The sequence below is a fragment of the Neofelis nebulosa genome, chromosome 17 (assembly GCF_028018385.1).
Source record: "Neofelis nebulosa isolate mNeoNeb1 chromosome 17, mNeoNeb1.pri, whole genome shotgun sequence".
Classification (NCBI taxonomy): Eukaryota; Metazoa; Chordata; class Mammalia; order Carnivora; family Felidae; genus Neofelis; species Neofelis nebulosa.
Window position 1 is genome coordinate 1,476,654 of NC_080798.1, and position 26,877 is coordinate 1,503,530.

The 26,877-nt window shown below is 50.4% G+C and overlaps 2 protein-coding genes across 5 annotated transcripts; one reads left to right on the plus strand and one right to left on the minus strand.

Annotated features, from left to right (window-relative positions):
* Positions 1-1,773: 1,773 nt before the first annotated feature.
* Positions 1,774-14,794, minus strand: LOC131499682 (zinc finger protein 773-like). The gene is made up of 4 exons (XM_058707841.1): positions 14,535-14,794; positions 10,332-10,458; positions 9,729-9,827; positions 1,774-3,998 (listed from the first exon to the last, which is right to left on the minus strand). The coding sequence occupies exons 1-4, from the start codon at positions 14,565-14,567 to the stop codon at positions 2,902-2,904; spliced, it is 1,356 nt and encodes a 451-aa protein (XP_058563824.1). The 5' UTR covers positions 14,568-14,794; the 3' UTR covers positions 1,774-2,901.
* Positions 14,795-20,452: 5,658 nt separating this feature from the next.
* On the plus strand, positions 20,453-26,452 carry ZNF772 (zinc finger protein 772). Of its 4 annotated transcripts, none has more exons than XM_058707836.1 (5): positions 20,453-20,692; positions 21,302-21,340; positions 22,678-22,804; positions 23,162-23,269; positions 23,859-26,452. In XM_058707836.1, the coding sequence occupies exons 1-5, from the start codon at positions 20,615-20,617 to the stop codon at positions 25,001-25,003; spliced, it is 1,497 nt and encodes a 498-aa protein (XP_058563819.1). In that variant the 5' UTR covers positions 20,453-20,614; the 3' UTR covers positions 25,004-26,452. The 4 variants fall into 4 exon arrangements, with proteins under 4 accessions (XP_058563819.1, XP_058563821.1, XP_058563822.1 ...); XM_058707838.1 differs by having other exon boundaries at positions 22,684-22,804; XM_058707839.1 differs by lacking the exon at positions 23,162-23,269.
* The last annotated feature ends 425 nt before the right edge of the window (positions 26,453-26,877 follow it).

Here is a 26,877-nt window from a genome sequence, read left to right on the forward strand (position 1 = left end):
CTCTTGGGTGCTTTATCCTTCCAGCTAGTTGTCTGCAGATTATTTGCCTGTTGTGGGTAATGTTTTATCCTTGGCCTGAATGTAGCACATTTTAACTAGATGTGCTCTCGTCTGCCTGTGAAATAAGACCTGTCGCCACTGTCACTGGAACGGAGGCCCGGCAAAATTCCCAGGTTGGGAGGTGCAGTATTGGCAGGGATGTGGGCCAGTCTTCTGAGGGAGGGGGCCCACTCGACTAGGATTAAGGCAATCATGACTAGGAAGGGTAGTTCTACCAGACCATGGAGGGTGCTGAGCTTGGTGTAAACAAGTTAGGCGGCAAGTGAGCAAGTGTCTGTGCTATGCTGGTTCTCGCAGGTGTCCCTGTGTTTATGTCAAGGGGTGGGGGAGGGAAATGGCATCTACCAGTTCCTTTGTTCCTGCAGGGATCTCTCCATGAATTCTGCCTCTTTGGGACACACCACAAGATGAGCAAATAACCTCCCCACTCTGTGCCCCAGGCATTCTTCGGATCACTGTCCACAGGCTGTTTGCTCTGCCTTCTCTCCAAAAGCAGCCCCAAGGCCTCGTGTCTCTATGTGATCCTGCTGACTTTTAGAACTCCAGGCTTTAAGCCCTACTGGATGCAAGTACTCATGAAATTTGGCCCCTCTTGCTTTCCAAGCTAATTGCTATGGGGATTCATTTTCCCCATGCTTTCCCATGTGCTAGTCTGTCTCTTGCCCTTCTCTGTGACCATGGCTCTCTCCCCGCAAATGTCAGCTACGATCCATTTCTCTCCCAGACCACATCTCCACACTTACTACCTTCTTTGATGTGGCCTCTTCTCTACCTTCAGTTGTGGAGTTTGTTCTGCCTGCCAGTCTTTAAGTTGATTTCTGGAGTATTTAGGATGATTTGATATTTAGTTGTATTCATGGGACAAGGCAAGCCTACAGTCCTCCTACTCTGCCACATCATCCTCTCCCCAACCCCCAAAATATTTTTGTCAAGGTTTTGCTGTATCTATGTTCATGTGGGTATTGCTCTGTAATTTGTCTTAATATTATTCTCCATATGTAGTATCATGTTATTATTGGGTTCACTTAATTAGTTGGGAAATGTATGAACCTTGTTTTGGAAGACTTGTGCACAATTGGTATTGTTTCAGCTTTACATATGCTGTAAAAGTTCTAAAATGTTCCAGGGCTGACCCTAAGCTGACAGCTACATAGAAAACAGGGACAGGAGTCCTACAACCACAAGGAACTTAAACTGTCCAACAACTCAAAAGAGTAGGAAACAATCTGTTTTAGAGCCTCCAGAAAAGAACACATTCCCTGCCAACACCTTGATTTTAGCCCATTGAGACCTGTCCTGTGTAGGTCCTGGGTAGGACTTACAACCCACAGTGCTATAAATAATTTGTGTGGTTTAAGCCATAGGTCTGTGGTGATGTGTTAGGACAGCAATGGAAAGCTAATACATCAACATCATTCTGTGAGCATTTCTTGGCTAATTGAAGAATATTTCCTAGGCTCAGGTACCTTTCCTGCCGCCAACCTGAACATAGCCTCTTTTCCGAGTGTGGGTTCTTTTTATTGAAAAATTACATTTAAAAGACAATAATTGGCCACTAAATATGCTGATGTCTACTGCAGTGCCACTGCTTTCTAGGCCGAGAAGAGATAGGGGTTATGTACACAGGTACATCTACATACATTGAATTCTTCATCTACATTTAAACCTACAAAGATTTCACAAGATTGGATAAAGACTGATAAGACTCCAGTATACTCAGAAAGACTTTTATTTATAGACAAGATATAGTACCATAAAAGAAAAAGAAGAGAATACCAAACGTGCAGTCACTAACAAATAAATTGAACTTCATGAAAATTAACAAATTCTGCCCTAGGGAAGAGACTTTTAAGAAATGAAAATCAAAGGCACAGACTGTGAGAAAACGCTGGTAAAGATATACCAAATAAGGAACTTCTATCTATGTAGAATATATCAAATCACAAAATAGTAAGACACCAACCAATTTTTCTAAAAGTAGGCAAAAAACCACAGACAATTCCCTAAGGAAGACACATGGGTGGCAGATAAACACAGAGAATAATGCTCAACACTGACTCACTATGGAGATGCAAGGTAAAATCACACACCTACTAGAGTGGCTGAAATGAATAAAGGGCCTGTGTCTTACACACAAAGGTCAGCAATAATGTGAAGAAACTGGAAATCGAATATACTTTAGGAGGAAATATGAAATGTCACAACTATCTAGAACACAACTTGGCAAGTTCTTGCAAAGTTAAATAGATCAACTTCCTGCATGACAGTGTGAGGAACTTTGTGGGCCTGCTTATTAAAATTGGGGAAAATTACAAAAACACAACTTAAAGTCTCTGGAAATGATCCTAAGGGTATACTGCAAACAAGGAAAACATTTCCTCCAGAACACCTAATATTCAGTAAGAACAGCAAGAGCCAGTCACATCTGAACCAAGACCATTACCTCTCCCCATTCCAGTGACAGAGGTAGAACTCTGCTCCAAATGGATACATCCAGGAACACGGGAATCCCTCTTCCTGGAGCTCCGAGGCAGAGGCCGACCTTCTCAGGAGGCAGTATGTCAGCATAGCTGGATGAGTGATGTTCCACTGTGGCTCCCTCACGAAGGCTACGTGCAGAGCTCCTCTGTCTGAAGTTAGGATGCCCGTGAGACCACACGTGCACTGCAATCCTAAAGCTTCTCTCCAGTGTGAACGTTCTGATGCCCAACAAGGTTAAGTCTGTGGCTGAAGCCAAAAGACTCTTCACATTGACTGTATGCATCAGCCTACCTGGACTGAAGCTTACACTGCTGAATCAGAGCAGACCTTTGGTAAAAGGCTTTTCCACATTAGTTGCATTCAAGACCTTTCTCCACTGTGAACTTTCTGGTGTTGAATGAGGTTGAAACGCTGGCTAAAGGATTTCCCACAATTACTGCACTCATAAGGCATTTCTCCAGTGTGAATCCTCCGGTGTTTAACAAGGCTGGAGCTGTGGCGAAAAAACTTCCCACATTCCCTGCACTCATAAGGTCTCACTCCAGTGTGAACCCTCTGGTGTTTAACAAGGCTGGAATTCTCACTAAAGAATCTCCCACATTCGTTGCACTTAAAAGGCTTCTCTCCAGTGTGAACTTTTCGATGTTGCATGAGGCTAGAGCTTTGGCTAAAAAATTTCCCACATTCGCTGCACTCATAAGGCCTTTCTCCAGTATGAACCCTCCAGTGATTAATAAGGCTTGACTTGTGGCTATAGAATTTCCCACATTCACTGCACTTATAAGGTCTTTCTCCAGTGTGAACTCTCTGGTGTTTCATGAGGCTTGAGTTAAAGCTAAAGAATTTCCCACATTGGCTGCACTCATAAGGCCTCACTCCAGTGTGGATCCTGTGATGCTGAACCAGCGTGGAATTATGCCTGAAGGCTTTTCCACATTCACTGCATGTAAAAGGCTTTTCTCCGGTGTGGACTCTCTGGTGTTGAATGAGGTCGGCATTGCGGCTAAAGGATTTTCCACACTCCCTACACCCGTAAGGCCTTTCTCCAGTGTGAACTATTTGGTGTATAAAAAGGTTTGATTTATGGCTAAATAACTTCCCGCATTCACTGCACTCATAAGGCTTTTCTCCAGTATGTAGTCTCTGGTGCTGGACAAGTAAGTATTTCTGACCAAAGGCTTTCCCACATTCACTGCATTCATAATGCCTTTTTCCAGGCTGGAAGGCCTCCCCACCTTCGGTGCTCCTATGTGGCTTCCCTCCACTGTGGGTCACCTGATGGTTAAGAAAACCAGCACTAACTGGGAAGTCCTTCCCACCCTCCCTGCCCTCTTCTCTCCTTAAAGATCTCTCTCCACAGTGCAGCTTCTGCTGTTGAAGTTTTGCTCTGAACACTCCTTCTACATAAACGCTCTGCCCAGAAGGCGCTTCCTCGACCTCTGGTCTACGCCACAAACCTGAAAGCAAAGAGATGCTGGTGAAGTGTGTGTGCACTTCCGTGCAGGGGAGGGGGGAGCACGCTTACAGATGTGTCCGACCCACCCAGGAATCAGTCCACAGTATTGCCGGCAGAATCGGGCCTGGGGTTCGGGGCCAGGGAGGGCCTGCTGTGCAGTGCCGGGCCTGGTGGGCTCGCACACTGGCGAGGGGCCTTATGAGCAGCAAGGACACAAGGACGGGGTGTAGGCTGGGTCTCCAACACATTCCTCTGCAAATGGCCTTCAGCAAGGCCACTGAGGGCATGGGAACACCGTGCGGAAGGGTGTGTCCAGGCCCAGAAGAAATCAAATGCAATTGAACAGCTGGTGTTCAAGGACCATTAAGGATACGTGCATGCCTCATGACACACTCGGTGAACGCCTGTACTGTAACCTTGAAAACTCCATATTCTCCCACTGCCTCTACATCCCCACAAACAGGCTGTGAGCTATGTGACCACGTGCACTAGTGTGACTAGGTAGGGCCCTGCCACAAGTCCCCCTTCCTGCCCGCCCCTGACTGGGACCTGGTGCCATTCAAAAGCACCAATGAAATTCCCTCACTCCTTTTCTTGTGCACCCCCCTGCCTCCCAGTTCAAGCACTTGCCCACAGGTCGCCTCTACGTCCCAGCCTGGCTGAGCTCCCTCCCTGTGCTCTCCCTCCAAGCGGAGTATAAATTTTGTTTATTCCCGCACCTACCCCACAAGGGAATACAAAATGGTTGGCGTCACAAACAGGAGGGTCTGGTCACAGGGTGAAGATTTAGGAAATGTCTGGAACTGCTCGGTTTATTAACCCGCTGTCCCAGACGGGCTCCACCACCTGGGGAGGCAGTGCAGTGCTCCTGTGTGCTGGTCTGAGCTGTTGTGTCGCCTCTCAGGCACTGCCAAGGCTTTCCACACTAAATTGTGGAGTTCATTCTCCTAAAATACCCCGAGACTTCACTTCTTGCCAGGCCTGACTCAACACGGTGGTGGGGATGGGGGCTGGGCGAGTGTCCAGTGCTCCCTGATTAAGGGGCAGACTGGTATAGTTGGCTAAACACCTATGAAGTCTCCGCGGGGATTGAGGGTGCGGGTGGAAGGGCAGGCTCCCCGCAGCCAGCAAAGACACTGAATGTCAGGCGTGGGCCATTAGCTGCTTGTCAACAGAGGAGGGCTGGGTGACCTTCGGGAGATGCCTCCCGTGTGCTTGCGGCACCAGCACGGGGAGGTTCCTCACGTTCCCACTCAAGTCCGTGTTCCTCCTCAGACCCAACCACCGATCTGCACCCCTTCAATGGGAGTCTACCGTGGCCCCCCGTGAGGGTCAGTACTGCGGGCACCCCCCCTTCTCCACCGTGTTGTGTTGCTGCTGTTGCTATTTGTCTCCCAAACCCATGGGTATCAATGGGTCCCGTCCCTGGAGGTAAGTAGCTCAAAATATTAGGCCCAGGATCTCGGCAGGAACATTCAATTCTAGCACCTCCCAATAATCAGAGGAGGTGAGCCAATGATTCAAGAAAGGTAAAACAACTTTGAAACATTTCTGGGTTCCGATTAGTGCTGCTGCCTGCCAACTGCGATCTCTGCTCCCAAGGGCTAGGACCAACCCCCAAAGGTCATCTGGCCACCACAGCTCTCCTCAATGGATTCCAACCCAGCTGAGGTCACCCACAGAGATGGGGCCACAGGAAGGAAGCATCGAAGGTCTTTCAGACCCAGCAGGTCAAGAACACAGGAGATCACAGGGAACTAGAAGCTAAAATCCATAACTTCACAAGATGAAAATCCAAACTATTAAAGATTCTGTGCAAAGAGATGGAGCAGGGAAGGAGCTCAGTGGTTACCGAGAGTATTTACTACGGGCGCGCAGCTCTTGTTCACAGAGCCCCAGAGATGAGGCAGCTGCTGGCATCACTTCAAAGAGCTGGAGATGCATCATCTACTTCAGGATCCTCTGGCTCACCAAGGCCAATCTCACACGGTATTTGGGGCTGGAGGACCCAAGGAGGACATAGGGTATCCCCAGTGTCAGCGCAGGGGTGACAGAGGCTAGAACTTTTTGAAGTTATATCAAAGCCTCAGGTGAGGAATCTGAAACCTCTCCCACCCCTCAGGATTCAGAAGCCCTGCCTCTGTGGACCTGGGTTTCCACGGCCTGGAGATGGCTGACAGAAAACCATCCCACTACCAGGGATGCCCTCACGCTCCTCTGCAAAAATCAGAAAGGTTCAGTGGACCTATCAGTGCTTTGAACATTCAGACAAGAACAATCCAGAGGAGACTCTTTGTCACGGAGTCTAGGAGTTGTTCTTGAAGGCACCCTTCCCAATTCACAGCAGAGCTGCTTAATTTTATCGGCATGTCCACGCCAAGCAGGATGGAATGGATTTCCCAACAGGCCATAAGGGCTCCACCCGCCATGACTCACAAAGTCTGACTTTTCACACTCCGCCTCCTAGGATGCAGACCCCCCCCCCCCCGCCCCCCCCATTCAGCCTGCTCCGTCCTTCCCAATTTGCTGATGCTGCTTCTGGGCGATGTGGCTTTGCCTCATTTACTGACAGCTGAGACACCCTATGAACTACTAGTCAAGCCATCCCCAAATTATAACAACTAAAGGAGATTAAAAGAACCTCACCCGTTATCACCCAGAGGTCTGTAGGCTTAGGGAACCACTCCTCTGGAACCACCCAAGGATGCTTCCAGCTCCGAAAATGGCAGCCGCCAAGGCCTCTCCAGTGAGGATTCAGCGGGGCCTCAGGCCCGGTCACACTCCCCAAGGGCAATCACCCATATATAACTCTGGTAGTTCACTGGAACTCTAAAAATAAACATTTCCTAACTTTACAGACTACAGGAGCCCAAGACACCATCATTCCAAGCAACCCAACTCAGATTTAAAGGAGGTGCCCCTTTTATTTATTTATTTATTTATTTATTTATTTATTTATTTAATTTTTTTTTCAACGTTTTTTATTTATTTTTGGGACAGAGAGAGACAGAGCATGAACAGGGGAGGGGCAGAGAGAGAGGGAGACACAGAATCGGAAACAGGCTCCAGGCTCCGAGCCATCAGCCCAGAGCCTGACGCGGGGCTCGAACTCACGGACCGCAAGATCGTGACCTGGCTGAAGTCGGACACTTAACCGACTGCGCCACCCAGGCGCCCCGGTGCCCCTTTTAAACTACAGGGTAATGCCAGTAAAACAATTCATGGCAACAAAAGTGCACTTGCTGTCAACACTGCAACAATCCTCGTTAAACGGCTGCCTGTCTCAGTGGCCTCTAATGCTTTGAGTCTTCCTGCTGTAGACAGAGATACCACTGCAGGTCGTGTACAAAGCTGGACAAGCCATAGTCCCTGGCCCTGCCAGTAAGAATCACCAAGTGAGAGCCGGGGGCGCCCCTGCTGGTGAAGGTAGTAAATACACCACAGTATCACCTGAAACAAGGGGGCCTTCAGAGGGCTGTTGGAGATCTACTAAAGGAGGGGGCCATTCTTCTAATTTCCTCTTTCAGTAACCCTGTTTGGCCAGTCATCAAGGCTTCTACCAACAGTGCCACTTAACTATCGCTTAAGTTCCCCCCATCGAGGCTCTAATACCTAACAAAACTGAACTAAAGGGTACCCAGGGACTATTTTGCTGTGGTAGATCTGGGCAGTGTATTTTATTCAGTACCTACTACCAGTCACAGCCCGTGTGCCTTTGCCTTTCAAGGAACCCAACACACATTTACTGAGTTGTCCACCAGTGACTTAGCCCGGCCACCGGCCACCATCTCTCAGGACCCAGAAAGGGTCCCCCCAAAGCACCTTGTCTGCTTACACCACCTGCCTTTGTCCCCAGCTATACTCCCCGGGAGTGGCTGCACATTACAATGACGTCACTCTCACAGGCCTTCCACTTGTGCCCAGGAACCAGCCACGCTTGACCAATGCCCCCGTTAGGGCTCTTGCCTCCTCAGGGGCACATTAGCCTTCAAGTAACAGCGCCTCTGGATTCCACTGCAACCCAAACTCATGGGTACACCACTTTCTGTACTTTCCGCTGCTGACCCCAGGAGTCTGTACACCAGTGTGCGGTGCTCACACTGGGGATCCCCACAGGCTCTTCATCCACCGGGCACCCACCCCCTTTGCTATCGACCCCAGGCAAAACAGGCAACATTTATTCCCATCTGAGTAGGCCTGGCCATACCACGGGAGACACCAGAGCTGGCCCCAGTTCAGCAGCCTTTGTCAAGTGGGATTACGGCATGACTGCCCACCAGCACCTTCTGGCGGCCTCTCAAGGTCACAGACAAAGGCTGTACTAAACACTTTTCCGTGTGCAACAAGCCCACGAGTCTCTAAGCCCACGTGGCCACGGAAAACAGACTGGCTTACAACTGTTTACCGGCCAGGAGAGGAGGTGTTCGTGTTCTTCGGGGTACTTCCTGCTGAATGTAAATCACTAATTCTAGACAGCTATAAGCCGAGCTTTGAAGATTAGGCCAAGAGATAAAAATCTTTCAGGGGCGCCTTAGCCGGTTAAGCGTCGGACTCTTGATCTGGGCTCAGGTCATGATCTCACGGTTTGTGGGCTCGAGCCTTGCTGACAGCAGGGAGCCTGCCTGGGATTCTCTCTCTCCTCTCTCTCTCTGCCCCTCCCTCCGCTTATGCGTGTTCTGTCTCTCAAAATAAATGATAAACATTAAAAAAAAAAATCTTTCATAATGTAACCAAAACCTTCCAACAGCTTCCCTTAAACCAAGAGGTACCTGAACTGTTCCCCTGGCTGTACCCCACTAAGTGCAGCGTCTGGCTGAGGCCTGGGTTTCAAGCCCTCACCGTGTGCCTAGGACCCCTCCCCGCGGTCTACATCAGAGCTTGCCTTGGGTGGCTAGACCAAGCTACGCCAGGCACCTCTAACATCCTCACCCCCACGGGGCAAGTGTGAGCCGTCCCACCTCGTCCTGCCGACTGGGTTGAGCCACCACAGGCTCAATTGTATTGTAACCTTTTAAACTTCTGTATTTTCCTGCTGCCTCAACATCCCCACAAACAGGCTGTGAGCACGCCACCCAGGTGACCAGCCTACCCAAGTGATGTCCTGTCACAAGTCCCCCTTCTTGACCTCTCCTGTGACCTGGTGACATTCGAATGTTCCAAATGACATGTGCTCACACCTGTTCTTGCGTCCGCCCCCTGACCCACAGGTCCTCACTCACTCTCTGCTTCCCCCTGCTTGGCTGAGCCCACTCCCCGAGTGCTCCCTCCCACGCAAACCCCTCCCCACACACCCCCAGTGTGTCGTGACTATCTCTGGACCTGCTTGTGACCCCCCTACACACCCACACCCCCCCAGCGTGTCGTGACTGTCTCTCTGGACCTGCTGCACATAATAAACTTTGCTTTTTCCTGAGCTGCCCTTGACCCTCCTCTTGTGGCCCTGCCCAACAGACCATCTCATAAAACACAAAACAAGGCCACTGTTGGGGAACACTGCAGAGGGAGCAGTGGGAAAGATCAGGTGAGATCCGGAGGACGGGCAGAGGGAAGGGGATGGTCCTCAGTCAGAAATCAGAGTAAACGTGGTAAAAGAACAACTGAGAAAGAAAAGCTAGAACTCAGCTGTGGCCTGGGCCTCGGCACCCAACCACCAGGGTCCCGTGCAAGGACTCCTGGTATGACCTGAGCCCGTCCCTGAGTTCACATCTGCCCAGCCCCTCCCTCCGAGTACCTCTTGGCATGGCTGCAGTCATGACTCCACAGGGAGGCAAGGAGGGCTGTCTCCACCACTCCAACTGGGTAATTTCATGAGTTCTGGAAGACGCGAGTCCTAAGGGAGAGATAAGACAGGTAGATCAAAGCGACCCACCTCATGACAGACCACAGGAAAGAAAACTAAATATCACAGAAGAATCTTAGAAGACACTCCTGCAGGAACAGCCCAGTCAAGCAGTGGCTCTGTCGGTGCCTCAATTGCTGTTATAGGCACATCCCACACGTCAGCCAGAGAACAGGGCAGAGCCTGGGGCACAGAGCGGCCATGGACCTTCACAGCATCCCTGGGCCAGGGAGAGGCGACAGGGTGTGACCCATTAGGCTGACTGCAAGACTCCTGATCCCCAAACTTTCCTGCATGGCTTTGGAGCAGCGAGCATTCAGGCAGCTCAAGAACAGAAGGGGTAGTGCACGGAGCCCAGGCCGTCAGAGCACCTACTCAAGAACACAGGGAAGAAGTGCCCACGGTCTGGCTTTGGAAAGGCCAAACCAGCCCGTGAGGGAAAGGGGAAGAGCAGAGCCCAGCCCAGGACACGGCACTGGGTTGTGAGGACCTTACCCAGAGAGGCCATCAGTGCAAAGTTCTCCAGCATCACATCACGGTACAAGAGTCTCTGGGCTTCATCAAGGAGACCCCACTCTTCCCAGGAGAAGCGGACAGCCACGTCCTCAAAGGTCACACAGCCCTGTCAAGATGGGGCAGCTGAGTTTATGTGTACCCTCCTTTCCCAGGACTCCAGCCATCCCCACAAACGTCCTCACCTCAGAGGAGCCATTGATGCCTGCTTGCTCCTCACTGTCCCAATAAGCACTGTTCAGTCCTCAGCAAGAACAGGTGGGCAGGAAAAATGCCACCTGAGTTCTGGGCCTGGCATGCAGAGCGTCACCCTTCTTCCAGACAATTCACTTGGAGTCCCCCAGGCTGTGTTTCCCAAACACAACTAACTTGGGGCCACTGTGCTCCCTTCAGCCCCTGTACAAGGGCCTGGAGCCATCCCAACACGCACGTCACTGTGCCACACCTCCCTTCGTATCTCCACTCCCCCCCCCAACGCCATGCATCTCCCTGGCCTCACCAAATGCCACTGTATGCCTTGGCACATGTAATCAGAACCCCATCCTATCCCGGACTTCCCAAGGCAACCCCCAGGCCTGCTTTCGAGGCCTTCCTGCCTGGCCCTTGTCCTCGCTTCATCCTCAGCCACCAGGAACCACACACAGATGTCAGACGCCCTCAGCTCTCCTCCACTGCCGTGTTGCAAAGGTGTCCCCTCACCCGCCTCAGTTTCCTCTGACACTTCTGTGAGCCGAAGCCCACCCGTCTCTCACACGAGGCTGGCCAATTCTCCCCGAAGACCCCGTGTGATCTTGAGCTAATCTCCCGGTCCCGGCAAAGGTCAGAACAGGAGCCTGGGGAGCCCGGAGCTGGATGAATAAGCAGAGGTGCCATCTCCACTGTCACCTCACTGCCCCGTCTCCACATCCATCTCATGGCCCCAGGCCACCAGCCAGACCCTCCACACTCCTACACCCGGTCCCCATGGACACTGTTCTCCCTCAGGAGTCTTTGTGAAGCCTACCACCCCTACCCAGGTGTCCAGCAAGGCTTGGTCCTTGGCCCCACACCCCCCTTCCCTTGTTACCACACGGCATCGCCACCAGGGCCTGAAGGTGCTCCTGCCAAATCTGATCCACGGCTCCATTCTGATCCACGCACCGTCCGTACCATGGGCGTCTCCAATCTGAGCGCTTCACCTCAGCTCCAGACTTGTGTGTCTGGGCGCCCCCTCGACACATCCACTTGAGGGTCCCTGAAGCATCCCATTCGACACAGCCCAAACCCGACTCCCGGTATTCCCGCCGAAAATGACTCTTACCACCGAGTCGGCCCTGGTGCTACGTGCCCGCTTCTAGCTGCTAAGACCAAACATCTCGGAGCCACCGCGGACTCTTGGACTTCTTTCTCCCACCCTCCACGTCACAAAGTCTGCTCCGACCTACTGATAAGCAGACACAGATTCCAATATATCTCCCGCCTCTGCAGCCGCCACCAACACTCACCTGACTATCGTGGCTGCCACCTCCCCACGTCCGCTCCTGGCCACTACTCCAGCTCCAATTTCTATTTCCTGCTGTTTCCACCACACACAACAGAGACCTAAAGTTGTGTGAGCATTCATGGCCCAGCCTCACCTCTAGCATTTTCCAATGTTTCTCACTGTGAATGTGATGCCTTATAAACCTAATGCCACTGGTTGCCAGAATGGGAACCAATCCGTAAAATTCCCGGTCTGGACTCAGGCCCCCGACCTTAGGTGATCACCGTCCAGGGATCTAGGATGGAGGGGTGGGGAGAGTAGTGGGGAAAGAGTCACAGAATCCTGGAGCCCACGTAGATGGGAAGTGAGCAGGGACACCCCTCACGACCCTCTGCACGGTCTGGAAGCAAATCTGCAGCCAACAGGAACCTACAGAAAAGCAAGGCCGGGAGAGGCAGGCAACAGTGTTGGGCCACAAAGGCCGCTCAAGGGCCTCACACCACCCGGGCCTCGGTCCTCAGGGATGCGTCTTGCCCGTTGCGTGACTTTGGACAAGTACTCAACCACCCTGTGCCTCAGCGTTGGCATCTGTGAAATGGGAATAACAGTGGTGTCCATCCAGTGGGGCAACCGTTTATATCAAACTCATCCCTATGTGTCAAGTACTGAGTAGTGACTCTTACTCTCCTCATAATTAACACTTTTATCAACATTTTTTAGGTTTATTTATTTTGAGAGAGAGAGAGAGCACACAGACAGGGGAGGAGCAGAGAGAGAGGAAGGGAGGGAGAGAGAGACAGAGAGAGAGAGAGAGAGAGAGAGAGACAGAGAGACAGACAGAGGGAGAAAGGGAATCCTAAGCAGGCTCCGCGCTGTCAGTGTGGAGCCCGATTTGCGGCTTGAACTCATGAACCTGATCTGAGGTTCATGAAATCATGATCTGAGCTGAAACCAAGAGTCGGACGCTTGACCAACTGAGCCACCCAGGAACCCCCTTTTGTCCACATTTTCAGTGAAAATGCACTGACAATATTGAAAGTGTATTTTGTACATGCCTTTTAACTAATAGAATGTGATATTCGAGACATTTGATTTTAATCAGATGCTTAGCAGTACAGTAAAACCTCAATTATTGGGGTGCCTGGGTGGCTCAGCCAGTTAAATGTCTGACTTCAGCTCAGGTGACAATCTCACAGTTTGTGGGTTCCAGCCCCACGTCGGGCTCTGTGCTGACAGCTCGGAGCCCAGAGCCTGCTTCGGGTTCTGTGTCTCCCTCTCTCTCTGCCCCTCCTCCACTTATATCTAGCTCACTCTCAAAAATAAACATATTTAAAAATTAAAAAAAAAAACAAACCCTCAGTTATTAAGGGCTTACATCAACTTAGCTCATTAAATTTTTATTTTAATTGCCGATGTATGTATGCGTATACACACGTGTGTATGTGTACACGTGTATGCACATGCATATATACACATATGTATGTATTTTTATCAATTAATGTTTAAATAAGCACTTACTCACATAAAGTCACAAGTTAATAAACTGGGAGCTCGGGCAGAGGAAATGGAGTAGATACTAGCCTTGGTGGCCCCTGGCTGTTTGCTGTGCTCTCCCCTAAGGGCAGTCCTGATGTGGCCTTTCCAGCGACTCAGCCCTCCAGCCCTGAAGGCTGCGGAAACTTAAGCACCAAGAGGGGCCGCTCCACGCACCGGACTGGCCTTTCCTTTCCTCCACAAGGAGCGGACACGGGGGTCCTGCTGAGGCTGGAATGGCAACCATCTCGGTCTCCCTTCCAGTCCTGGGTCCTTACACCCTATAACCCTCCACTGACTCACACACCCACCAGAACCACGTGGGACCACGGAATCCACCACTTTGGAAGCAGCCCCGCCTCCAGGCCCATCTGAAATATGAACTTGGCAATTCTTCCTAAATAGGAGTCCCAGGCCTTGCCCTGGTTCAGGACAATGCCTACCAGCCCTCGGTTTCACACAGACCTCTCCCCAGAACTTGAGACGGGAGTGAGCAAGCTACCCACGTGACACCTGCACGCCACACGGTAACCTCGGTAATCTCGGATTACCCTGTCCCAAATCCAACTCCAACTCTTCTCCCTGAAGCGTGCTCCTGCACGAACTTCCCCATCTCCATCCTTACCGAGATTTTCAGGAAACATTTAGGGGAAAAAAAGAAAAAAGCAAACAAAAACACTGATGGTCCTTCATTCGCTTCTTTCTCTCACAGTCACTTCTGATGCAGCAGGAAATTCTGTCCAGTTTTAAAACTCCATCTGAGACCTATCGGTGCATCCCCTCCCCTGCCATCGGCCCAGCCCCGGCCACAACCCTCTAGCTGTCCACTGAACGGACTTGCTCCGCCCTCCTCACCCCATCCCCTCTGTGCTCCCTAAGACGCCTTTGAAAACTCTGAGCAACTGATGGGGTCCCTCCTATGTGCACAGTGTTCCGTGGCCACCAACGGCTCAGAGCGAAGGCTCAGCCGCTCAGGCTGCCTTTCCACTCGTGACCCGTCCCCTCTCGAGCTGTTCCATGGGGACAAACCCCAGGCCCTGTCCCTCTGCCTGTGACCCTCCTCTGCCTGTGACCCTCCCACACCGCATCACACTGGCTGACAGAAATGGGGACCCGACCCAGGGTCGTGAGCGTGGGCCGCCCCTTCGGACTTCGGCATGTGCGGGGAGGACCCGGGGACCAGCGCTTACCGGAGCCGGGCCCCTCCGCGCGGCCGCCGCCATCGGACTCTGGGCGGAACGGCGTCCGGAGAGGAGGACCAGCACGGGCCCCGCGCACCCCCGACCCCGATCCAGAATCGGGGTCACCCCCGGACGCAGCTGGCGAGCCTCGGACCGGCCTCCTCTCGCGGCTTCCCGCTCCCGTTGCACCAGCCCCAGGGCAGCCTCCGGGAGCCTCAGATCAGACCGAGCGGCCCTAGACACCCCGAAACGCCCGCCCCTGCGGCCGCGCCACAAGTCCCGCCCAGCGCGTGCCCCACGCGGGGAAACGCCAGTTTTCATTGGCCGAGCGTGAATGCCGCGGGGCGCAGCGCCTCCTGGGTAATGTAGTTTCCACCGCCCCACCGGGGAGGCAGCCGCCAAGGCCCAGAGAGCTGGCTGGAGAAATCTGGGTCAAGAACTGTCCCAGACTCTCCAACAGAGGCTATCCTAAATTGTAGCTGGGCCTGGATTTCAGTTTCCCCGAGCATCCGGTGCCACAGGCGTTCCTCCTCGTGAAGGACTGAAACCGACTCTCACAGTAAAGCCGTTTCCTTGGAATGAACCAATGGTACATTACCAGACTTCCCTTGCCAAGGGGATGCCCATTATCAAAGACAGCGATGGTGAAGCAACGCCTGTTGTGTGAGGAGAAATGGCTTAGTTCTGAACGTAGGTGGGGAGGTAGTCGGGGATCCCAGGTGTTCGCCTTCCTGCCTCACCCCACACATCTGTGTGTGTCTCCCCACCCCACCCCCCTTTGTAATGTTTTTTAAAATTTATTATTGAGAGAGAGAACATAAGCAGGGGAGGGGCAGGGGGTGGGGCGGGGACAGAGCATCCGAAGCGGGCTCTGTGCTGACAAGCTGACAGCATGAGCTTGATGTGGGGCTGGAACTCACCAACCAGGAGACCATGACCTAAGCTGAAGCCGGATGCCTAACCTACTGAGCCACCCAGGTGCCCGCCCTTTCCCTTTTTAAGGACCCAACATTGGTGTTCAAATAGGACAATAGGCTTCAAACCCATAAGCCAACACTCCTCTCACTCCCAGATTTCTCCCCTTCATCCCTTTCTATTCCATGTTCCCACTGCCCTTTCATTTCCACAGACAAAGCAAACTCCCCGCGGGTAGGAAGGATGCTGAACTATTACTGACACCAGGCAGCACTGGTAAAAGAAACACCACCAGTTTAGTATGTGGACTCCCGGCACCTCCCTCACCGCTGGTTCCATTTCTTTGGAGCCAGTCTTCATTTCCCCAAATCTTCTCCTGTCCCTATCATCTGTGGGCTGAGCAGTGACTAAATCCATCACTGCCTTGGAATCACTTGTGAGAACAAAAGATGATGAAGCATTCTCTCCTTCCTGTGACTTTCTGTAAGTAGGTGTTAAGTGCTAGGTGATTCTGGAAAGGAATTTAGAGTCAATATCGGAGTTGAGAACAGGTAATGATAGAGACTCAAGTGGCACTAGTTATTAAATCAGGCCACAATGTGGCATGTGACTCTAGACTATCATTTAGGGAAATATACATAAGTGGTAAACTATAAAGATATCAATAGCATGATAATCAAAATGTCAGATGAACTCTAGGGAGACTCAGGGTCATGTAAAGGGAGCAAGGGACAAGGAATGCCTAAGAAACATTATATATTCTGTTTTACATTGGGTGATAGTTTTATAGGTGTGGTCTTTATGAAAGAAAAGACACGGAGCTCCTGGGTGACTCAGTCCATGAAGCATCCAACTCTTGGTCTTGGCTCAGGTCATGATCTCATGGTTTGTGAGATCAAACCCCACGTTGGGCTCTGTGCTAACAGCATGGAGCCTGCTTGGGATTCTCCCTCTTTCTCTGCCCCTCCGTGGCTCACACACACACACACACACACACACACACACACACACACACACACACTCTGTCTCAAAAATAAATAAATAAACTTAAAAAAGAAAGCATGAAGGGCACCTGGATGGCTCAGTCTGTTGAGGGTTGACTGTCCAACTCTTGATTTTGGCTCAGGTGATGATCCCAAGGTCATGGGATCGAGCCCCACATCGAGCTCCCACTCAACATGGAGTGTGCTTAAGATTGTCTCCCCCTCTGCTCCTCTCCCTGCTCCCTAAAAAAAGAAAAGAAAAGAAAAGAAAAAGCACAATGTGTACATCTCTTATTAACACTCAACTGAATGTATAGCAGTTTTTAAAGTAAAGAAAGAGGGCGCCTGGGTGGCGCAGTCGGTTAAGCGTCCGACTTCAGCCAGGTCACGATCTCGCGGTCCGTGAGTTCGAGCCCCGCGTCAGGCTCTGGGCTGATGGCTCGGAGCCTGGAGCCTGTTTCCGATTCTGTGTCTCCCTCTCTTTCTGCCCCTCCCCCGTTCATGCTCTGTCTCTCTCTGTCCCAAAAAAAAAAATAATAATAATAATAAAGTAAAGAAAGAGAAAAGGCTATGTAGATAGTTTAATTTTGTCACAGGAATAAACAAATGGATGATCTCAACAGCCTGAAACAGCCACACAAGGATGTGGAATTTGATCACTGGATCAGTGAGGACAGAACAGGCAATTTAATCATTTAGTTTAGGTAAAATGATTATCTACTGTCTCCAAACGTAACTGGGATTAGATCTAATTAGCTGTGGTAAGACATACAGACACAGAAATTATTTTCAGAAAGGAATAAGCCATCACTCCAATCCTTAGAAACAAGAGGCATGCCATGCAATGTAGGGCCACATGGAGAAGCACCAGGGTGGATCAGGAGGCAGAGAGGGAGAGGTGAAAGATGGCTCAGACTCTTTACTGGGGTTCTCATGGGAAGGACAAGCCAGGCAGGGTAGGTACACTGAGCAAAGCTTGGATTGGATAGTTTGAATAACTTTAGCGGACTCTGGGATATAGTCAGTAGGACTCAACAGCTGCTACTCCTTCTGGGTGAAATCTACAGTCCCATTCCTGAAAGCTGTCAATGTTTTGTTTACTTTGAAAAGGAGAAAGAGGTCTCCGCTCCCCTCAAGGAGAGCAGTAGAGCAGAGAACATAGGCTACATGTCCCGGTCGACCTCAGGTAGGCTGGGCAGGACTTTGGGGTGGGACCGAATCCAAATCTGTTTACCTGATGCGCAGCAAAGCCAATCACTGGGACATAAGATATGCAGGAGGAAAATGGGAACTATACTCTTGAACTTTAATCTTTTTTTAATGTTTTTTAAATATTTATTTATTGTTGAGAGAGACAGAGAGAGAGAGAGGGAGACACAGAATCCAAGCAGGCTCCAGGTTCTGAGCTGTCAGTGCAGAGCCCAACATGGGTCTCGAGTTCAAAAACCATGAGATCATGACCTGAGCTCAAGTGGGATGCTTAACTGACTGAGCCACCAGGTGCCTCCTCTTGAACTTTTCTCTATAATTCTGCCCACTTCCTTGTCTTCCTCAGAACACTATCCACGTTTCTACCTGAATCTGTGTCTCCTGAATTGCAATTCTAATTGCCAAATAAGACTCTGTTGTTTTTCATTGTCAGTGACTTCTTTCTTGGCCAACAAGTTATATTCCAAATTTTTCCTCTTCTAGCCTAAAAAAATATATGCTCTGATCCTATTTATCATATTTAAGCTAAAAATCACAAGTATCTATTTGATACATTAATACATTTGAGTTGTGAAAATTAGTTAATGGGAAACCTCACTAAAAGGAGTCAAGAGGTTTCCACAGGGGGAGCTCTCACTCTCTCTCTCACTTGTAGTCAATTGCAGACCCAAAAGGAAGAGATGGACTTGACCTTACCTGGACTAGACTTTGCATATTGATACTCTACTACTCCAACTAAAGGTAGAGATACTTTTCTCATCCCCTCAGGCAACAGCTCAGCCAATAAAGGTACCACACTATTAATCCCAGTTTACCCCAATGGAGTTGTAGTTCATAACAGCCTTCCCAACTTTCCTCTTTTTGCCCCGTGAAATTGTGTCTCTCCTTCGTTCCCCAGACTCACCTACAGTTTTACTGCAGCTTATTTGTCCTGGATTGGAATTCTCTTTTCCCAAATCAACCCATCTTTTGCTGGTAAAATAACTGGCAGCTTCTATTTTTAAAGTTAACATGGGGCGCCTGGGTGGCTCAGTCGGTTAAGCGTCCGACTTCAGCGCAGGTCACGATCTCGCGGTCCGCGAGTTCGAGCCCCGCGTCGGGCTCTGGGCTGATGGCTCAGAGCCTGGAGCCAGCTTCCGATTCTGTGTCTCCCTCTCTCTCGGCCCCTCCCCCGTTCATGCTGTGTCTCTCTCTGTCTCAAAAATAAATAAACGTTAAAAAAAAAATTTAAAGTTAACAGAATTACAAATGCATTTTCTTCCCATTTAGAAATATAAGGGATTTAGAACATTAAGCAAATAGCCTTCTCTCAGTGAGTATCTGGAGGAATGCATGGGAATTCCATCATTTTAACTCCACAGGGGGATATGTTCACATTTTGCATAGATAATGAACATTTTTTTTATTTTTTTTAAATTTTTTTTTAACGTTTTATTTTTATTTTTGAGACAGGGAGAGACAGAGCATGAACAGGGGAGGGTCAGAGAGAGGGAGACACAGAATCCGAAACAGGCTCCAGGCTCCGAGCCATCAGCACAGAGCACAACGCGGGGCTCGAACTCATGGACCGCGAGATCATGACCTGAGCCCAAGTCGACCGCTTAACCGACTGAGCCACGCAGGCGCCCCTGAGCATTTGTTTTAATCAAAAGATGCACATCTCTCTCGATCCTCGTTCCTTCTCTCATTGCAGACCTTCCATCTGAGATCAAGCTTTTTTGGACTTGAATATTTTGTTTAGAGATTTATTGCCTGTGGGTTTGTTTTCCATTACATGAATCACTTTGGGCCTCAAATATTCTTATGTCACACTCACTTAAACGACATTTTTTACTGTGTATCCAAATTTAACATTTATTTATTATTGAGACACAGAGAGACACAGAATGTGAGCAAGGGAGGGGCACAGAGAGGGGGAGACACAGAATCCGAAGCAGGCTCCAGGCTCTGAGCTGTCAGCACAGAGCCCCAAGCAGGGCTCGAACTCACAAACCGTGAGATCATGACCTGAGCTGAAGTCGGACGGACGCTTAACTGACTGAGCCACCCAGGTGCCCCTATACAAATTTAGTTCTGTGGCTAATTCCTACGCACAGAAGCTGTTCTTCTTGCCCTCCTAACTGCCAATGACATTTGCTAAATCGCCTTTCTCTCAGACATTTGTAAGATACCAAAATGGAATTGAATACATCTCTGTATACAGAGTAAGAAATATCTTGTAAAAAAAAAAAAAAAGTATTAGACCTGTGTTCGACACAATCGCTGATTATACAGGCAGGAGGAATGATTTCTGAGGCAACCAGAGACACAAATATTGCCCGCGTGCTTCAGCGGCGCCCAATATCCCTCTGCCTGTTGCACATCCTGGCCCTGTCTGGAGTCTTTCCTTCTCTTGTTTCTGACCTAAAATGCTGGGGCTCACAAAACTAACTCTAGAACTGCAGGCTACAAGTGTTAGCTTCCAGCTCTAAAAATATGAGTGACATTAGCATACAAGGTGTCCATCTGAGTTTTGGGTGAGCATTCTATGCCTAAAGAGAATATCTCCAAACATGTGTGGCAGACTACACTGATGGGAAATATGGTAACGGCTCCTTTAAGGAAAAGCGAAGCTCTGACCAGGCCTCAAGATGACGCAATTTCTAGGCGCCACCAGCTCTACGGAAGCCTCTGCTTTGGAGGTGGCGCGGATGCTCCTTTCCAGTGTAGCTGCTGCCGAAACTGAAACTACGTTACCCAGGAACCTCCGTGGTGCCGGGCCAATGAATGCCTGGGAAAGTGGCGTTTCCGTTGGTGCGTGAGACGTCAGGGTGGGACTTCCGTTCCCTTCCAGAGCGGACATTTTGTTTGCTTTTGGATTAACCCACCAGGTTGGTCCGTTTCGCAGAGAGGTGACACGAGAGGGAAAACACTGGAGGAGGCGTTGTCTCCCCTGAGCTGAGGCGGGCCTGAGGGTCGCGTCCTCGCACTCGCCGATCGTTAATGACCCTCTCCTCTCCCTGCGCCTTCTCGGGTCCGCAGGTTCGGGTGGAGGCGGCCCCACTGACGGACGAGGCGCAGGTGGGTGCTGCGCTCTCGGGCCCTCCCCCGACTTCCCTTTCTGAACCCGAGCTCGAATGCGGGCTGCTTCAGGTCCCTGCAGGTTAGGCCCCTGTGTCCAGACAGCAGGGGCGGTTGGGTCCCGTTTCTGACAGCCGGTGTGTGGGGTGTGGAAGGACGATGCAGGGAGGGCCCAGCATGTGCGAAGGCTCGGAGGAGCAACAGCCGGAGGCTGCGGGATACCTGGGGCCGTTGGTTTGTGAAAGGGTCAGGGAGTGTGAGGAGTTACACTTGCAGCGACATTCAGAGGGGCTGTGCCTTCATTCTGAGCGCCCCGGGAGCCATGGAAGGTTCTAACGGGAGGGACGCGATCTGAAGGTTTTCAAAGTATTTCATAGACTGATTATGGAACAAACTTGGGGTGGAGGTCAGGAGATGATGAGGACAGTGAGGCACAGACAGACAGACCTAGTCCGGGTTTACACAGCTGTTAGGTGGCCCTAAAGACTGAGGCACAGAGGGTGGACAGTCAGCCCCAGGGCTTTGTGTTGGGGCAGGAGTATGGGGGAGCCGTGAGCTTTTGGGGCTCCTTCGTGGTTTCTTGTCTCTCACAGCCTCCTCTTCCCACAGGTTCCCACGAACTCAGAAGTAATTATGGACCCTGTGCAGGTGAGGGAAGGGTGTCTGTGCTCTCGATCCCACGCCATCCACATGGTCTCCAGGATTGCGGTGTCCTACGACACTTTGCTTACACTGCCCCAGCGCATGAGTCTGAGGACCCTGGAGAAATCCTCAGCCCAGAGTTATAGGTCCAGGCCAGGGGTTATACGGGAGGGTTCCTATATTGGGTGACTGTTAGAACATTGTTCCAGGTACCGGAAACCAACAGGGAGGAGAGACTGAGATGACAGGTTTCAAGAAACTGCAGGTCTCCACCACGTGCGGTAGGAATCAGGAGCAGGTGGGCAGGAGTCCGGTCTGAGATGGCCCGCTGACGGGCTGGGCCTCCGTTCTGAGGGTTGTGTAGCCCTGGGGTAGGAGCAGAGGAGGGAGGTGATCTGATCCAGGTTTTAGCAGGCTCCCTCTGGATGCCAGGTGGAAAACAGACTGTGTGTGGTGAGGGTACAGGGAGCTGTGGTAGCCACGAGGAGACCAGGGAGGAGGGCGCTTCAGCATTCTAGGTGAGTGGTAGTAATGGATGGGCCACAGGGGAGCTGTGTAGATGGGAGAAGTATTGGATCAGAGTTTTTGAAGTGAGAGAGAGAACCCTGAGGCTTTAGGTCTTATCACCTGGAAGGGTAGATGTTCCATCAGCCAAGATGGGCATGTCAGTGATAGACGTAACTCAGATCAGATTTCAGGATTTTATTTGTGGCCCGGTGACGAGTCTTAACGTGTTCCAGAGAACACTGAGTGGAGGTGTCAGGTGAGCTGCTGAAGACAGGACTGGACTTCGGGGGAGGGCGTTAGGATGGAGACATCTAAGGAATAGAAGCGGGTGTGTAGGTGGGCTTGAGAGGAGGAATTTGCACAACAGTGTGGTTAGCGAGCCAGGAAAGTAATGGTGGAGGCCAGTGTCTGGGTGGGGGGCCACAGTTGTGAGAGACCCTATGAATAGTGTGCATGTAGAAAGGAGTGTGAACCGCTGGCTCCTGGGCCCTGGTACTGGGGACTTAGAGGACAAAGGTGAGTCCAGCTTTGGTTGTCCGGTAGCATGATGGTAGCAGCCGCAGGAGAACTAGCTGGCGGGAGGTGGGGGAGGGGACTGCAGCTCCACAGATCAGGCCCAGAGCTTCAATGGTGCCTCTCTGACCACCTGCCTGTTGCTGTCCTGGGGACTCAAAGGGACTTTAGGAGAGAGCAGGCACCTTTGGCACCCAGTCCCCGTTACTTCCTCTGAGTTGAGGAATTAGGTAGGAAGGAACTTGGGGGAGATCTCTGGGGGCCTAGATGCGTGTCCTCGGGAGAGAGGCTGCTCATGGACTTGGCTCTCGCCATTGTGGCAGGGGCAGGTGAACTTTGAGGACGTGGCCGTGTACTTCTCCCGGGAGGAGTGGGGGCTCCTTGATGAGGCTCAGAGGCTCCTGTACCGCGATGTGATGCTGGAGAACTTGGCACTTACGGCCTCGCTGGGTAAGGCCCCCCACACCCACCCCAGTGTTCTGGACTGGGCTCTGCCGCTCCCCTGTTCCCCAAGGGCGTCTAGCTCTTCCCGTATCAGAGATCGTCCTCTCTCTGACTGAGTACCCCTCTCCAGATCCAAGCACCCCTGTGTTCCAGTTTCTACCTGCTTCCTCTAGCTGATGTTTCCAGTAGCCTGCCTGGGCCAGGAACTGCAGGGACCAGTGTGGTCACCACTAGCCGAGCCCATTGAGCTATTCTTAGTAAGACCCTACTTTGAGGTTATTTTTATAATATTTAGTTTTCTTCTCTGAGTGGTGGGTTACCCAGACCAGTGCTGGCCATTTACCTGTCTCATCTTCTTCTTAGGATATGAATCTTCCATGTCCCTCGGGGTTGCCTCACTGGAGCTGGGCGGCAAGCCCTGGGTATCTGACTGGGCAGACGTTACTCCAGCCAGGACCAGAGAGGCTCAGGGTGGGTGTGGCCCTGGGGAGTGGGAGCGGGGAAGGATGTGGTGTCAGGGCTGGGTTCTGGTCATTCCCTACCCTCTCTTCCCACGTTTGTTTCTTTCTGTCTTTGGTTTCCCACGTACACACTTGTCTTATGCTCTGAACTTTGACCTCTGTCTTTTCGCCACCTCTGTCTCCATATCTCACCTGTTCCTCTGCACTGCTCCCCAGCGTTGGCCTATACTTAGTGGTTATGAGATGTGCACATACGCCAAATAGTCCTTAAATATCAGGTGTTCAGTGGTAGCTATTCGGTTGACACACCTACACAGCTCTCACTGTCCCCAGCAGCCAAAGCCTCACTGAAACCCTGAAATGCTCTTCCTGGCTTGTACCCTGCATTTGTGTTCTGTCCCAGCCAAGGCCTCTTCCATCCTATGATCTTTAGATGCTAACTACTGGTTAGCAGCTCTTTATTCGTCTGGAGCTTGGGCCTCTTGTTCTGACAGCGGTCCTATGACCTTGATCTTATTTCTGTTAGACACACATTTGTAATGAGGCTGCCCTTCCCATCAGTGTCCGTTTGCACTTCACCAGCATTTGTCTGCTTTCAGGTTCTTGGCATGGAACGGAGGACGAGGAGACAGCTGTTGAGCAGAACATTTCTGTGGGTGTGTCACAGGTCAGGACTCCCAAGGCAGGCCCTTCTACCCAGAAGGCCCACCCCTGTGAGACTTGTGGCCCACTCTTGAAAGACATTTTGCACTTGGCTGAGCCCCAGGGAACACACCCTGGGCAGAAATCATACACATGTGGGGCATGTGGGAAACAGTTCTGGTTCAGTGCAAACCTTCAGCACCAGAAGCAGCACAGTGGAGGGGAACCCTTCAGAGGGAACGAGGGCGGCACCTTGCTTGTGGACAGCTGCCCTGTCGAACCATTGGAGATGCCTTTTATGACCGGGAAGGGTTATAAGGACTTCCCAACTAGCTCAAGCATTTTCCAGCACCGTGCCCCTCATAGCAATTGGAAGCCAAACGGTAACGCCAAATGTGTGGAGGCCTTTCACAGTGGACAAAGACATTACGAGTGCAGCGAATGTGGGAAGGTCTTCAGCCGCAAAGACTCACTTGTCCAGCATCAGAGAGTCCACACTGGAGAAAGGCCTTATGAGTGCAGCGAATGTGGGAAAACCTTCAGCCGCAAACCCATACTTGCTCAGCACCAGAGAATCCACACTGGAGAAATGCCATATGAGTGTGGCATATGTGGGAAAGTTTTCAATCATAGCTCCAACCTTATTGTACACCAGAGAGTCCACACTGGAGCAAGGCCTTACAAGTGCAGCGAGTGTGGGAAAGCCTACAGCCACAAATCCACACTTGTTCAGCATGAGAGCATACACACTGGAGAAAGGCCTTACGAGTGCAGCGAATGTGGGAAATACTTTGGTCACAAATACAGACTCATTAAACACTGGAGCGTCCATACTGGGGCAAGGCCCTATGAGTGCATTGCCTGCGGGAAGTTCTTTAGCCAGAGCTCTGACCTTATTGCGCACCAGAGAGTTCACAATGGTGAAAAGCCCTATGTGTGCAGCGACTGTGGAAAAGCCTTTAGCCACAAACATGTACTTGTTCAGCATCATAGAATTCACACTGGAGAAAGGCCATATAAGTGCAGTGAGTGCGGGAAGGCCTTCAGGCAAAGAGCTTCCCTCATCCGACATTGGAAAGTTCACACTGGAGAAAGGCCTTAGTATAGTAGGGAGTATACCGTTTCCTTGTGCAACATAGCAACTGACACTAAAGAGAAGCTCTGAGATTAGCCTTCCGTGAGTAGTCATCAGCTGGAAGTTGAACCTCATACGTTTAAACATCCACCCTGGGGAGGTTGAGTCAGAAGCTTTCTGGTACAGTGTTGTACTTTATAACATGCCCAGGACCTTTGCCAGAATTCTGTGGCCACCAGTGTCTCTGAAGAAAAACCAGCCATGTATGGAAGGGCAGAGTCCCACATTGCACAAGTCACCCCGACGTGCTCTGATAGGCAGATCTCTGCTGCTCCTCCCTTTCCTAGAGGGAATCCTCAGTAGTAGAGCCCATTAAAAATCCTCACTCCTTCCTGCCTTTGCCTCCATCAGCTTGTTTAAGCAAGGACATGACTCAGTTTTGGTCATAAGCTTGCAAGCTTTGTTCTGCTGGCTGTTTGCAGAGAGGGTTTCCATTTTTCATGGACTTTGTTAGTCCCATTTTGCACTTAACAATGGATTTATCCAGTCTCCAAGTCACCTACTTTGGGAATTGCCTGCCTCACGCTGTTCTGTTTTTGCGAGCAATACCTTAGTTTTCCAACTACCTTTAGTCTTAGGGACTCTGTTCACTCTGTGGGTTGTACTGAGAACAGGATTGGGCTCTGCCGGCATGAAGGGAGGAACAGGTTTTGTGAGAACTCCAAATGCGTCTCAGTGGTGGTAGCAGAATGGCAAAGAACGGCTCTCGTTTTAGTTTTAGTCTAACTTGCATCACTGCTCAAGGCTGTCTGTGAAAGAATACTGATGTTGGTGGGTCTAATATTTTGGCCTGTATTCCAAGATTATTTGTGTAATCAAGGTCACCCCGAGTAGTGGGCAGTTGTTGTGACAGTCTCTGGTGTTCTGGGAGCAGTTTGAATTGATTCCCTTGTTCCAGAGGGATGTTTTATGTTCCCATATTTTCTTGAGGAGAACTTGGCCCCTTGAGACCTGCGAATGGCCCTGAAATCTACTATTAGTAGGAAGATGTCCCTGTCCCCTAAAAAGACTAGGTAGGAATCGTGATTGGTACGGGGACACTGATTAATAGGGAATTGGGAGCAAACTGTAGGGAATGTGACTCTTGTAAAGGTATATCCACATGTTTCCATCACTGTGACTTCGGTATGAGGGCTCATGGAAATTCTCAGGATTCCCGTATTTGTGTCTCTTACGGCTACTGTCACTGTCAGCAACCTACATTTTCTGCAATAAACTGTACTTATTTATAGTATACAATTCGGTTAGTTTTGATAACATGTTTGCATCTGTGAAAGCCAAGTTTTCTGATTTGCCCTCCAGTCCCTCTCCTCCTTACCCATTCCTAGGCAACCACCCATCTTGCTTTCTGTCAATGCAGATTTTATTTCCTAGGATTTTATATGGAAAAATATACGTCTATAGGTAACACTTTAATACGTGCTCTTGTGTATATGGCTTTATTTAACTCTGCATAATTATTTTTGTCGTTCATTAGTCTTTTTCTAGAAGTAATTTTTTTCTTTTTCAGGAAACGACTTATTCTGTGGGTAACACAGACTAATCCTGGTATAAGTAGAAGGGGGACCCTTGACAGAATACAGGGAGGTAGGGATTTCAGAGTCTCTTGTATGTTGGTTCCCACAATCATAGTTTGGTTTTTTTCTTTACATTTTTAGTCTTTTAATGATTAATTACATTGACTAATTTTCAAAAGCTGAACCCACTTTACATTTCTACAGTGAGCCCCATTTGGTCACAATGTATTCTTTTTTTTTTTTTTCAACGTTTTTTATTTATTTTTGGGACAGAGAGAGACAGAGCATGAACGGGGGAGGGGCAGAGAGAGAGGGAGACACAGA

Coding starts and splice junctions, on each gene's coding strand:
- LOC131499682 (XM_058707841.1), bottom strand. CDS start 14,567: ATGGCGGCGGCCGCGCGGAGGGGCCCGGCTCCG. Junction 9,828..10,331: donor TGCACTGATGGCCTCTCTGG/GTAAGGTCCTCA, acceptor TCTCTCCCTTAG/GACTCGCGTCTTCCAGAACT. Junction 3,999..9,728: donor GACTGCAGCCATGCCAAGAG/GTACTCGGAGGG, acceptor CTTTGCTTTCAG/GTTTGTGGCGTAGACCAGAG.
- ZNF772 (XM_058707836.1), top strand. CDS start 20,615: ATGACCCTCTCCTCTCCCTGCGCCTTCTCGGGTCCGCAGGTTCGGGTG. Junction 21,341..22,677: donor TAATTATGGACCCTGTGCAG/GTGAGGGAAGGG, acceptor CCATTGTGGCAG/GGGCAGGTGAACTTTGAGGA. Junction 23,270..23,858: donor CAGGACCAGAGAGGCTCAGG/GTGGGTGTGGCC, acceptor GTCTGCTTTCAG/GTTCTTGGCATGGAACGGAG.